At 52.3% G+C, this 14,849-nt stretch overlaps 1 protein-coding gene across 1 annotated transcript in view; it reads right to left on the bottom strand.

Moving 5' to 3' along the window:
- The window catches only part of PIAS3 (protein inhibitor of activated STAT 3), a 6,782-nt gene extending 4,422 nt beyond the window's left edge, over positions 1-2,360 (bottom strand). Inside the window, exons 1-2 of the mRNA XM_066610149.1 lie at positions 1,490-2,360; positions 343-427 (exon numbers count right to left, since the gene is read on the bottom strand). Coding sequence (XP_066466246.1) covers positions 343-427; positions 1,490-2,057 — 653 coding nt within the window. The 5' untranslated portion in view covers positions 2,058-2,360. The remainder of the gene's footprint in view (positions 1-342; positions 428-1,489) is intronic.
- Positions 2,361-14,849: the final 12,489 nt, after the last annotated feature.

Here is a 14,849-nt window from a genome sequence, read left to right as displayed (position 1 = left end):
TAAACCCAACTATTTCAGTACTGGTTGAAATAAATACAAGCACTTGCCTGCTCAGCACACCAGCCTCCAGAGGAAGGGCCATAACTTTTATAAGCCTTTCAGTTCAAGATGACACACCAAACACAGAGCCAGCACAAACCACGGTCTCTAAACCTTGGTTTCCTATTCTGGTTTGCCAGCCAGCCACAAACCATGGTTTCTCAACACGGACATCACACCAAACCCTAACAAAGCCTCCTGAACCATAAATGGAACGGAATCACGGTTTCAAAGTGGATGTGCATGCGTGTGTGTGTTTTTCCAGAAGTAGTCTACAAAAGGAAACAAAAAAATTCCTCTTACCGAGAAGTGAGGATCTGTTGCACCTGCTGTGGGGTCAGGGCAAAGGTAAAATGGGCCTCCTCAAACCTCTGGCTGTTTACGGAAGCTGCAAGAGAGAAGAGGGCCACAGACTAAGTAGCAGTCAGACATTAACCAAGAGCATTAGCGAAGAGCATTCTCTGGAAAGTAGGCGGTGTTAGCATATCACTGCATCGTGTTATCTTTATGTCATCATCCTCAGGCCATAACTGAGGCCTTGGAGCATCTGAAGGAGGACGTCCTGTGGGCATCTGATATTAGTATCCTGTCTCAAACCTCTTGCCTTTCCAATCATGCACAATCAGTGCCCTCACTAGGGTTTCGACACCTGGTGAGGGAGGTGCCAGGGTGGACAAAAATTCGACACCTTCAATGTGGAGGTGCCAGGGTGGACAAAAATTAACCAATTCAAGTTTCTAGTCCTTATGGAGATGCTTGGAAGTGTGCGTGTACAAACCCTACAAGATGACAGAGGTAGAGAGGGGGCACTCTTGATGCCTTTCCCTGAAGCTCAGAGCACAGCACCAGTTCCCTGCCCATCTCCTCGTCCCTCCCCAGGACGAGCAGTGAGGAGACGGAAGACGTTCTGCCGCTTGCAGAACTGACGCATTCCAGATTTGGGTTTTGCCCCCAAACGCGGAACAGCCACACAAAGGGATTAAGCAGCTGACGGTGGCTGTTTTCACAGCGATTGCCTCTCAACTCTCCAGCTGCAGGCCAACCTGCGGTGAGCAGCCGCTCCCCCTCCCCAGCCCAAGAATCTGAGGAATGTGAGGCTCTGAATGCAAGGCGCACATCTCCCCCCACGCACACCGCAGGTATCCCTCTAGAAGAGGCCTCCAGAAATATCACAATAACCAAAGCTCAGAGGAGTGGCAGCACTGTGTGCCTCGGCTGGGAACAGGGACCCTCGTTCCCAGACACACACCCCCCATTTGCTGAACGCATTTTACCACTGTTCTAGCCATGATGTGAGCAAAATAAGCAAGCCCTCTCAAGACACTCTACCTCCCCCCCCCATTTCATCCCAAAGGGGAGGATTCCAAACCTGGCTTCTGTCAAGCGTCAGTGGGGAAGAACAAATACACGGAGACAGGAGGACGGGGGGAATCGAGCACAGCAGACGTACCCAGCGTGGTGGGCTTGATGAGCTCATCGTAGACGTCGTAGAAGGGCAAGCGCCTCATCTTCACATCCGGGTGGACCGGGTGGATGGGGGGCGACAGGTGCGGAACGTCCGCCTCGTGCTTGGGCCCCAACATGGGCACCGGGGGCAGCATGCCAGCCGGCACGGCGGACGCCACCGGCCCGCTGTCGTAGGGCAGGTGGCACATGGCGCCCTGCGTCAGCGCTGTGGCCGAGGGCAGCTGCCCGGCCTGGAGGTGGAGCATGGATAAGTCCGAAGGGGTCAGGATCTTCCGGGGGAAGCGGCGGCGGTACAGCTCCTTGATTTTCATCTGAACCGCCGGGCTGCAGCCAGACTTCAGCAGCTGGAGGGCCTTGGTGAGCAGCTCATGCTTCCGCCCGCTCTTGTTCCGGCCCGCAAAACCCAGAAGCACCTGCAGCTCCGACACCCTAAAGCTCATCACCATATGCTGGGGGGGGGGGAAGAAGAGGAAAAGGAAATGATCATCTGAGAAATCAGCTTCTTGGAGGTGGATCCCTGAACCCGAGGCCGACTGATTTATCTTCCACATTTTTATGCCACCCTTCCTCCAAGCGGCTCAGGGATTCCTTCTGTCCTCACAACAACCCTGTGAGGTTGGTGAAGCTGAGGAAGAGTCACTGGCCCAAGGTCGCCCAGGAAGCCTCATGGCTCAGTCCGGATTCGAACCTGGATCTTCCAGGTCTAAGTCCAACTCCCGTGACAGGACTGTACCATCCTGGCTCTCAGAACGACGCTCGGTGCTTGGTGCTGTCCACGTGGTGTCCCACAAACACTACAAACCACGACCATTCATGGGGAATTCAACACCCACCCCCGATTTTTCCTGTTACTTTCCCCACTGACAAAAACTATGAGGACACAGCAGCCCTGCCATTATCCCATAGGCAGATGTGACATCATCCCTGAACGATACACTGTGCATTTTCCATTCCCCCCCCAAATGTTCATCTCCCCCTCCTCCATTTTTCCCCCCCTGTTGCTTCAGAACAGCTGGAAACGTTTCGTCTCTGGCCAGATCCCAGGTGCTCTGCTGCCAGCCTCCCTAGTGGCTCTGCCAGGCCTTCAGGTCCCCCTAGTTCAGAGGCCAGCGCATCGGGGAGGTAGCGCTGCACATACCATCGCCCGCACTCAAGAAGCATTGCGTCATGCTTTGGAATGCAAGTCGGGGCAGGCTGGGAATTAGTTCTCAGCCTCCTTCTAGGGCAGTGCTTTGGTGTGTTGCGAAAGCTCGGCAGGTGTGCCGTGGGAGTCCGGAGCACAGAGGCTGGAAATCGCTGGAGAACTCTTCCAGGTTTCGCAGCGCCCCGACTAATGCGCCCCAAATGATCTGACCGCCTCACAGGGGACCAGCCCTGGACTTCACATCCTCAGTGCCCCTCGCATATTCTTTTCTTCTCCTTAAGAACACAAGAACCTCAGAAGAGCCTTGCTGGATCAGGCCCAGGGCCCAACTAGTCCAGCTTCTTGCATCTCACAGCGGCCCACCAGACGTCTCAGGGAGCACTCAAGATCTCTACATCCTGCTGTCACTCCCTTCCATCTGCTCACGATGAACCTTTCCTACCTCAATCTGTCCAATTCCCTTTTAAAGGCATCTAAGCCTCCAAGTGCCATCACCACATCCTGTGGCAAAAAGTTCCACAGGGTATAGAAATCTTTCCTTTTGTCTGTTCCGACACTCCTACCACTCAATTTTAGTGGATGCCCCTTTGTTCTAGTGTTATGTGAGAGGGCAAAGAACCCCTAACCATTCAATCCATCCCATGCATAATTTTATGTGTCTGTCATGTCCTCCCTTAGGCATCTTTTTCTATAATAAGAACATAATAATAAGAACCAAGAATATAAGAACATAAGGATCTTTTTTTCGCTTTCATGCTACAGCATCCTTCCCCCTTCCCTCCTGCAATTTCAATTTTTTTAAACTGCAAAACCGCCTTGGGTGCCCTTCAGGGAGAAAGGCGGACTACAAATCCAATAAATAAAAACCAGAAAAGGTTGAAAGAACTGCCAGTACACCTTGGTGTACATGGAAGCCAGAGATAGGCAGGAACTCCCCCCCCCCCAAGCTCTTCTACAGCCCCATCCTTCACTTCCTTTGTCCCTATCTGGAGAGCTCTGGAATCCAGACTTGGAGCGCCAAGTTATGCGTTAAAAGCGAATACCAACAACAACAACAACAACAACAGTATTTATATACCGCTTTTCAACAAAAAGTTCACAAAGCGGTTTACAGAGAAAATAAAATATCTAATGGCTCCCTGTCCCCAAAGGGCTCACAATCTAAAAAGATGCAACACCAGCAGACAGCCACTAGAAAAGACACTGCTGAGGTGAGGTGGGCCAGTTACTCTCCCCCTGCTAAATAAAAGAGGAGCACCCACTTGAAAAAGTGCCTCTTAACCAGTTAGCAGGGGTGAATACCAATAACTATTGCCAGGATTTGCTGGCCTCCATTATTTATCCTGTGCTGGCTTGCCTTGGAGTTTGGGGTTCCCTTTACGTGTTATTTTACTTTCCGGCTGCTGAATAAGCAACATTCCTGGAGCTGGCCCCAAGTTTACAATTGCTGAAAAGAGGTCACAGAACGTAAATCCAGAAAAAATTCTCATTTTTCCTGGGCAGACCAGAAATTTCTTGGGCAGTGGAGCCCACTAGGCTGGCAGACCCCTTTAAAGGGAAAAAACAACAACCAAACCCTTCCAGGCCTTGGAAAGAAAAGAAAAGCAGAGAAGGGGGGAGAGGAGACAAGAGGGGAATTCAGTGGAAGAGAGGCTTCAGAAGGGGGGGGGCTGGCAAAGTTACACCCACTGGTTGTACATGCACTACATGCTCTTCTCAACACCGCTACCGTGTGCCTCAAAAAGCATGGCAAGGAAGCAGGGGGGAGTTTATGCAAACGTGTCACTTTCCTCAACGTTCAACTCACCCACCCCAATTTTAAGCACTGGCAGCCACAAGGCTAACCGCCAGATTCTATATATTATCTGAGCTGTTGTCCCCCAAAGGTTAGACCCCCTCCCAAGGTGCCTCCCAAACACATAACATTTACATCACAGTACAAAAAGAAACAGTTCAATAAAACAATGAAAACTACTGAACTAACTTCGCAGCAATTAAAACAGGACAAAGAGTAGGAAACAAATCAGCTCACTCACTCACAACGCAGGTTCCTTTCCGTACTGCAAACTTGGGGTACCAAAGCTGGCCTGCAGCTCAACTGACCGGTCAGACACCAGCCACGGAGCCACTGACAACACGCAAACAGCTGGTGTGCCAACAACACTGCACCACTGACTTTAAAAAATAAACAGCTGCAGTTCACTTGAGTTCAGTTTAAATTAATTTAAATTTCACTTTTCTCTCTGCCCCCTCTCTCCTCAGAGTTGTGCTGCCAGCACGGGTTAGAGGTGACCCACCGCGGAGCAGGAGGCTTGCAGAGGTGCAAGGAGATTTAAACCCCCTTTCATCTCCAAAGCCTCCCCCCTCTGCCCTGATGGATACGTGCCCATTTTTGGAGGGGCAGCACCAGCAGGGTGTGGGAAGGAGGTGGGCTGACAGAGAAGGATCAAGCGGTGAACTACCGACTTTACAGAGTCCTCAGGTATGACTGCTAAGTTACAATGACTCATTACATTACCTTCACTTCCTCTCTTGTGTCACTTGCATCATTGCACAACAACAGCTTCTAATCGGTTTGTCACCAAACCGGTTGGTGGTTCAACTCTTCTCTCTTGTTGATCCAAGAAAGCGACTGCTTTGAAAATACTTCGATACTGCCTGCCCAGATCTTCCTCGATGGATCCAGAGCTCGGTGTTTTGTGGCACTCCACGACCTGGACTGCACCACTACAGGCCTGGTAGACACACACACACACACACACACACACACACACACACTTGTGTCCAATCCTTCAGGCCCTTCTGATCCACTGACACCTCGAAATCTCACAAGGGCACACACACAACACTTTCTACTTAAACCCCTCTTTCTAGACCAGCCATTTTCAACCACTGTGCCAAGGAACACTGGTGTGCCACAAATGGTCTAAAGGTGTGCCGCAGGAGTTTGGGGGAGGGTCATTTATTAAGAGGGCTATTGGGGGATGTGAGCCCCCCACCAACGGCATGGTGTGCCTTGTCAATTGTCCAAAAACCGATGGTGTGCCTTGACAATTTTAGTACTTAGTCATTGCGCCGTGAGATGAAAAAGGTTGAAAATCACTGCTCCAGACCCTCGTGTCCTGGCAGGGCAGCTCATGGAGGTCACAAGCACTTGTGGGTTAGAACTGCGGTTTTCAACCGGTGTGTGGTGGCGCACTGGCGGGTTGCGTAAAGTCCACAGGTGAGCACAACGGCTGAGAATAGCTGAAAATTTTTCAGCGACTCTGCCGGAGGAGGAAGAGGAAGAGACAATTCGTTCCTACAGACTGCGGTCTATAAACACAGCCACAGAACCTGCAGTGTCTCCTGGACGCTGGAAGTGACAAGAGGCGACAACCGTAAGAAGACCATAGAGGACAGCGTGCCACAAACATTGAAAATGGCTGGGTTGAGAAATCATCCGCTCCCGCAGCAAGCCCAGGTTGAGGGTCAGGGCCCAGTCCCCACAAACAGCCTGTCAAGGGTCCAAACTGTTGTGACTGCTTCTGACTGCCAGTGTGGAAATCCTGTTGGCAGTTAGGGGAGGAGGGCGTGGAGGAGGCAAGCACCCCCACAGCACTCCCGCCCTCTTCTGCCTCCTCTGCCTCACTGGCCCAGGCAGGAGGGAGACTCTCTGCCACACCAGGGGATGCCACACTGGTGGCATAGGGGGACACTACCATAGGGGTGCACACGCCTCTGAACCTAAGCAAACCCCGATCGCAGGAAGCCCCCATACTACACAGCCCCTCTTCTGCCTCCATAAACTCCAAAGGGGTTTCAATTAACCCCCCCTTAATTTTCAACTCTGCTCCAACAAAGTGTCTCTCCCTCCCAACCCCATTTTGCAATCTAAGACTCCACCTTTGCCTGCCCCCCTCCTCACCCCAAGGTCTCCCTAGACCCCAGCCTCTGAGATCGAGCGCTATGTTTCACCCCATGTTCCTTCCTACAGGAGCCTCTTCTGCAAACGCCCCACTGCCTGCCCTAATTCCAAATCACCCCCTAAGTACCTTCCACCCTACAGAATTCTTCAGCTGCCTCGCTCCCCATCCAAACCTCAGCCCCCCCAAACCTCCCATTAAACCACAGCCTACTATGCACCCCTCACTGTGACCTTTCTACCCCCCACTACTGCTCTCCTAGGCTCTCCCACCCACCCATTCTCAGCCCCCCAACCTTTCCAGCTCATATGCCCCAAAGTAATTTTTGTACTACTGTATTTCAGTTAGCGGCAACAAGACCCCCACCCTTGACTTCCTTACCTCACCCCAATCCCCCCATTCACTACCTCTGCCAGCCCCACACCTACCCCTTGCTCACCCCCACTCATCCCCAACTCTCTCCCCAGTACTCGTCCTCCCCTCTGATCCCCCAACGGAGTCCCTGCCAGCCTCTCACCTGGGCCCCCTTCACCCCATTGTAGCCCACCCCTCACCTCACCCGCCCCTTAAATCCCCCACCTCTCTCCCCACTCATTCCCCCCTCCCCTATGACCCCCACCCTGGAGTCCCTGCCAGTCCCCCTCCCTGGACCCCCACCCAAACCCCCACTTCTCTCCCCACTCTTCTTCCTCCTCCTCCTCTCTGGCTCCCCACCCTGGAGCCCTTTCCAGCACCCCCCAGCCCCCCTCTCACCCCCTACCCCTTGCTCACTCCCCACTCACCCCCACCTCCCTCCCCAGTCCTCCCCCTCCCCTCTGACCCTAGAGCCCCTGCCAGACCCCCACCCAACCCCCCACCTCTCTCCCCACTCATTCCCCCTCCCCTACGACCCCCCACCCTGGAGTCCCTGCCAGTCCCCCATTCCCGGACCCCCACCCAACCCCCCACTTCTCTCCCCACTCTTCCTCCTCCTCCTCCTCCTCTCCGGCTCCCCACCCTGGAGCCCTTCCCAGCCCCCCACTCACCCCCACTCCACCCCTTGCTCACCCCCACCTCTCCCCCTCCCCCACTCACCTCTACCTCCCTCCCCAGTGCTCCCCCCCAGGAGCCCCCGCTCCCCCCGCCCACCTTCAGCTCGGCCGCCTCCGCCATCTTGAGACATCGTCGCCGCGGCGGCCCGAAGCGGAGAGGCCCAGGGAGCGGCGCCAAACTCCGCAGGCCGCCCGGAGCCGCAGAGCGAGCGCGACGCCGGCCGGCCGCGCGCTCGAGAGGCCAGCGAGCGAGCGCCCCGCCCCTCGGCAGCTGTGACGCGAAAGGGGGCGTGGCCGCGCGGGCCCGGCAGGGAGCGGCGGCGCCGGGGAGCGTCGCCAAAGTGCGCCTCGCGTTCTGAGCCGCACGTCCCTGAGCGCCCGGGCTGCGGCAGACACGCGTGCGCCCGTTCCCACGCGGCCGGCTGGCGCGCGGGGAGACTCTCCCGGTGGGCAGCAACCGCGCGACAGCCCGAGCCCGCCGCAGCCCAGAAGCGGGTCCCTGTCGAGGCAGTGGCGGGGGTTGCCTTGGAAGAAGCGCGGCTCTGCAGGCGCGGAAACGGCCTCCCGCAGCATCTCCTCTCGCTCACCCCGCGCAACGCGCAGCCCCGCGAGAGGAGGCGCCTGCTGGGATGCGGGCAGCAGTGCCTTGCATGGAAAGCGCCCATTGAACGCCTACATAGTGCCTACACAGCGCCTACATAGCAACTATCTAGAACCTATCTAGCGCCTACATAGCGCCTACATAGCGCCTACATAGCACCTATCTAGTGCCTACACAGCGCCTACATAGCAACTATCTAGAACCTATCTAGCGCCTACATAGCGCCTACATAGCGCCTACATAGCACCTATCTAGTGCCTACACAGCGCCTACATAGCAACTATCTAGAACCTATCTAGCGCCTACATAGCGCCTACATAGCGCCTACATAGCACCTATCTAGTGCCTACACAGCGCCTACATAGCAACTATCTAGAACCTATCTAGCGCCTACATAGCGCCTACATAGCGCCTACATAGCACCTATCTAGTGCCTACACAGCGCCTACATAGCAACTATCTAGAACCTATCTAGCGCCTACATAGCGCCTACATAGCGCCTACATAGCACCTATCTAGTGCCTACACAGCGCCTACATAGCAACTATCTAGAACCTATCTAGCGCCTACATAGCGCCTACATAGCGCCTACATAGCACCTATCTAGTGCCTACACAGCGCCTACATAGCAACTATCTAGAACCTATCTAGCGCCTACATAGCGCCTACATAGCGCCTACATAGCACCTATCTAGTGCCTACACAGCGCCTACATAGCAACTATCTAGAACCTATCTAGCGCCTACATAGCGCCTACATAGCGCCTACATAGCACCTATCTAGTGCCTACACAGCGCCTACATAGCAACTATCTAGAACCTATCTAGCGCCTACATAGCGCCTACATAGCGCCTACATAGCACCTATCTAGTGCCTACACAGCGCCTACATAGCAACTATCTAGCGCCTACATAGCGCCTACATAGCACCTATCTAGTGCCTACACAGCGCCTACATAGCAACTATCTAGAACCTATCTAGCGCCTACATAGCGCCTACATAGCACCTATCTAGTGCCTACACAGCGCCTACATAGCAACTATCTAGAACCTATCTAGCGCCTACATAGCGCCTATATAGCAACTATCTAGCGCCTACCTAGAACCTACATAGCACCTATCTAGCTCCTACCTAGCACCTATCTAGCAACTATCTAACGCCTACCTAGCATCTATCTAGCGCCTACATAGCACCTACATAGCGCCTCTCTAGCGCCTATCTAGCGCCTACATAGCGCCTACATAGCACCTATCTAGTGCCTACACAGCGCCTACATAGCAACTATCTAGAACCTATCTAGTGCCTACACAGCGCCTATATAGCAACTATCTAGCGCCTACCTAGAACCTACATAGCACCTATCTAGCTCCTACCTAGCACCTATCTAGCAACTATCTAACGCCTACCTAGCATCTATCTAGCGCCTACATAGCACCTACATAGCGCCTCTCTAGCGCCTATCTAGCGCCTACATAGTGCCTACATAGCACCTATCTAGCACCTACATAGCACCTACATAACGCCTACATAGCACCTATCTAGCGCCTACAGAGCTCCTACATAGCACCTACATAGCACCTATCTAGCTCCTACCTAGCACCTATCTAGCAACTATCTAACGCCTACCTAGCATCTATCTAGCGCCTACATAGCACCTACATAGCGCCTCTCTAGCGCCTATCTAGCGCCTACATAGCGCCTACATAGCACCTATCTAGCACCTACATAGCACCTACATAGCACCTATCTAGCGCCTACAGAGCTCCTACATAGCACCTACATAGCACCTATCTAGCGCCTACAGAGCTCCTACATAGCGCCTATCTAGCGCCTACAGAGCTCCTACATAGCGCCTACATAGCACCTATCTAGTGCCTACATAGCGCCTATCTAGCGCCTACCTAGCACCTATCTAGAACATATCTAGCAACTATCTAGCGCCTACCTAGCACCTAACTAGCGCCTACATAGCGCCTACACAGCGCCTATCTAGCACCTACATAGCACCTATCTAGCCCCTATATAGCACCTACATAGCACCTACATAGCGCTTATATAGCGCCTTATCTAGCGACTACATAGCACCTACATAGCGCCTATCTACAACCTACATAGCACCTATCTAGCCCCTATATTGCCCCTATCTAGCACCTACATAGCGCCTACATAACACCTATCTAGCACCTACATAGTGCCTATCTAGCGCCTACATAGCACCTACATAGCACCTATCTAGCGCCTACATAGCGCCTACACAGCGCCTATCTAGCACCTATATAGCAACTATCTAGCGCCTACCTAGAACCTATCTAGCAACTAACTAGCGCCTACCTAGCACCTACATAGCAACTAACTAGCACCTATCTAGCGCCTACATAGTGCCTATCTAGCACCTACATACCACCTATCTATCCCCTATATAGCGCCTACATAGCACCTATCTAGCGCCTACATAGCACCTATCTAGCAGCTATCCTGCGCCTACATAGCACCTATCTAGCACCTATCCAGCGCCTATCCACTCCCCCATTTACATCTCTGAGACTGTCTTGGAGATGACATTTCGCCTCTCCACGGCTGGACCAAGATGTCCTGGGGTTTGAGGGGACATCTCACCCTCCTGTCTCAAGTGGACAGATGTGGGTTGTAGGTTTGCCCCCTGCGCCAGGGCCGGCCTTAGGGGCTGCAGGCCCCTAAGCAAACATTTTTGGCAGGGACCCAGGTTCACAGCCAAGCTCGGTAGAATCCTAGTGATATAAATAAAGTTTATAATAGACTTTATACCTCCAGGGTAGAATGGGAAGCAATCAACATGCGCGCTTAAAAAGTGTGTGGGGGTTAATGGACCACTTGGATCGAAGCACACTTTAATATAAATGTAAACTTATAAGCAAAATGTGTAGATGGCTTTTGAAAAGGAGGCAGTTGTTTTAGTGGCTGTGAAATGATTGAGTAAAAATATTTATTTTTGCAAACCCTGGATGATGCACCAGCTTAAGCGCACAGATCCATTGCAGGGTGAGAGCTTGCAAGCCCTTTCTCTCTCTCCTTTTCTCTCCCCCCTGACCGGACCCCGCCTCCCCTGCCCGCTGAGTAAGAGCGGCCTGGCCTGATGCGCTCACCCCACAATGCAAAGGGAATTCCAGAGACCAAAAAAAAAAAAAATGGTTTCCATAGAGAAAAGGTGGAGCAAATGGGATTTTGCTACCAAGGCAGTTAGGGAACAGAGAGATTCCTGCAGATGACCGGCTTGGAGTGCATAGAGGAGGCCGCAGGAGGGGAGGGCGTGCGAATGGTGGCACCGTCCTCTGTCCACCTGGAATCAACAGCTGTGGCTGTGGGATGCAGTGAGGTCATCAGGAAGGTCATTCGGGGCAAAAAACACTGCCCTCCCCCGATGCAGAAACTCTGGAGTTGGTTATGAAACTGAAGTTGAGCCCAACTGTCCCTTTCAAAAAGTAGCAATTTGTTCTAAGAAAAACCATCCTCCAGGTCTTCCTTTGGGTGTGGCGGCCTGTAATGGGCCCTCACCGTTATTTCACCACGGCCCCCTTCCCTTTTCAGTCCTACCCAGATGCTTCCAACGGGTCTTTCCCTCCCGCCATTACAGATTTCTGCCCAGATTTCCTAAACAGCCAGCGATACTCCTCCACCCTTCCTGTCTGGCCTCCTCCTGTTGAGTTAGTTCTAACACTCAAGGCTTACCACTTGAGTAAGTTCTACCACTCGATGTTGGTGTCCCCGCCAGACCCCGAGAAAGGGCGGAGAATGGATCACCTGATGCTGCAACCAGCAACACAGCTTCTCTATAAAGAATAAATCTGTTTATGCCTAATAAAGGTCTGATTGATTGATTGAAGAATAAATCTGATACATTTCTAATAAATCTTCTCAAATAATTACACATTTCATTGTGTTTTTTGTGTGCAAGGGGTGGAGCAGTTGCACGTGCGCCATGACAATTCCAATTTTTGCCTCAGTGGTCTCCTAAAAGTTGTGTGCCGCTGCTTTAAAGCCCCCCAATGATCCCAAACCACAACCTTACCTGTCTTAGGTCACAGCATCTCACTCCTCCCTTTGTTCCACTCTCACTAGGTCGGGAACAGTCTCCTTTGCAGGAGACAACAGAGGCAGAGAAGGAATGAGGCCGTTCCACCTTCTTACATCGCCAATGTCACCGTCTTCGCCATGCAGTGGGCCAACTGCTTCCTGGCTCCTCTTCTAGCGCCAAGCATAGCCATAAATCCCTTTTTTGGCTTCTCCCTTGCTACCCTAAGCCCATTTTGCCCATGGCATTTTGCCCAGAATCTTTCTCCACTTCCTGAAGACCTGGGTGCACATTCCAGCTCTCAACTTCTCCCCCCACCTCTGAATCGTGAATGCAAGGAGGACCTGGTCACTCCCTCTTAAGACTGCCTCTGCCTTCATCTCCTCAACCAGTTCCTCTCCATTGGTGAGGAGGGGGGTCTAAGACAACTGGTCTTTGAGTTCCCCCTTCTACTTTCTGGAGTACAACATTGGCAGAGAGGCTGATCAAAAACGTATTGGATGGCCCAGTTTGGGTCGCAGCTGTGCCCCCAAAGATCTCTGGGTCGCCGAAGTCTCCCATGATGCCAGCTATCCCCTTGAAAAATTGGTCATTTGATCTAAGAAACCATCATCCAGGTCTTCTTTTGGGTGTGGCGGCCTGTAACGGACCCTCACCGTTATTTCACAATGACCTCCTTCCCGTTTATTTCTGCCCAGATGCTTCCAACACCATTGCAGGTTTCCTCAACAGCCGGCAATGCTCCTCCACCCTTCCTGTTTGGCCTCTTCCTCTTGAGTAAATTCTACCGCTCCGTACCACGTTCTACTGGTGTGTCTCACCCCACAAGTGTTAAGTAATGCCTGCGAGATAGAGCTGTGATTTCTCTTGTGATTTCTCTGTGGTTGGTTGGCAACCTTCAGTCTCGAAAGACTAGCACCCGGTATTCCCAGGCGGTCTCCCATCCGAGTACTAACCAGGCCTGACCCTGCTTAGCTTCCGAGATCATGGTATAAGCCTACAGCGCCCGGTAGTCCCAGGCAGTCTCCCATCCAAGTTCTAACCAGGCCTGACCCTGCTTAGCTTCCGAGATCATGGTATAAGCCTACAGCCCCCCCTATTCCCAGGTGGTCTCCCATCCAAGTACTAACCAGGCCTGACCCTGCTTAGCTTCCGAGATCAGACGAGATCGGGCATCTGCAGAGATTTCTCTGTGATAAGAAAATAAAAACATCAAACACCATAGTCTGCACTTCTGTTTAAAAAAAATCTGCTCAAAAATAAAACCTCTCTGCATATTGGTCACTGTAGGTTAGTTGGGCTGAATGGGTGGGTTAGTGGATGCATGAGTAAAGACTCTGGCTGTATCTGCTGACACTATGTCACCTTCACAGTACACTTCTAAAGTGACTATAATTTATAATTCTAATTTATGAATGCGCACCTGGAATAAAAACACATAACTTGCTTTCTGCACTTGGGAAAAAATGGGGGGGAAAAAAAAGAAGGCTTTAGAACGGCCCTACTACTAGATCCTGCTCAACTTCACGGAGCAACACTTGCTTGTTCTCCAGGCTTCGCACATTGGTGTAGAAACACCTGACCCCACAGGTAGGACTCCACTCTGCCCCTCCCCCATTTGGTCCCTGGCAGGGTTGATTCCCCATCTCCACAGTCCTGGCAGCCTCTACATCACCTGAGCTTCCTTCTCCAGCCTTCAGGGTCACGCTGAGCATGAATTCATCTCCCTCCCGCATGTGGCTTGGTTTCAAGCCTTCCTGGCCAGGCTCATTTCCTTCTTCCCAAATACATTTTTCCTGAACTGTGGTCTTTTTTTTTTTTTTCATTGAATGCTACCAATTTGCAGGGTGTGTGTGTGTGTGTGTGTCTGTCTGTCTGTCTGTCTGTTTTTCTCAACCAGTGGTAATCATACTACTGACAGTACTTACAGTGGTACTCAAGGGACCCCCTGACCCCGACCACCAGGTCGCAAGACCGGCAAAGCAATTTGACAAGCTGCAAGTGGAGACTCAGTGGGTAGAGCCCCAGTCTGTGCTTTTCAGGTGCTCAAAAAAGCCTCCCCCCTCTATCCTCTTTAAAAAAAAAACTCTGCTCAGAAATGTAAAGTTTATGATCATGGCAGAAAAATTGTTCTCCTGGGTTTTGCTTTCGATTCCTGCAGCTTGTTGAATAGCAGGAGGGGGTTAATGTGTGTGTGTGGGGGGAGAGAGTTTGGGTGTTGTTGGGCACTCGCCTGGATGAATTCAAAAGGGATTCTCAGCATTCACGGTGTACTAGAATCTCTCAGTTGCTATTAACCAGTGAGCCTCCAGCTGCAGGGGCAGCATCTACTACACGCAGGCAAAAGCAGTGACTTTCATCCCTTGTTTGTGGGGAAGGTTTGTGTGCATTTATTTTCGGGCCGTTATTGCTATTCATTTCAAGTCATGACTGATACTGAAAATCATTATGTCGTATACAGGGGGGTGTCTAAAATGTATGGGCCCCACATGCCCAAGCTGTGCCCCTGGGTGGGGCTGGATACGTCTGGGACTGGCTTGCAGTTCCTCCTCCCAGCTCCTCCCAGAGGGGTCTATAAATGCTGCAGAGTCACCAGTCTCCTGAATCCGCTGAC

This window comes from Tiliqua scincoides, chromosome 15 (genome assembly GCF_035046505.1).
Source record: "Tiliqua scincoides isolate rTilSci1 chromosome 15, rTilSci1.hap2, whole genome shotgun sequence".
Classification (NCBI taxonomy): domain Eukaryota; kingdom Metazoa; phylum Chordata; class Lepidosauria; order Squamata; family Scincidae; genus Tiliqua; species Tiliqua scincoides.
Note: the sequence above shows the minus strand (reverse complement) of the source record. Positions and strands in the feature narration are given on the sequence as shown.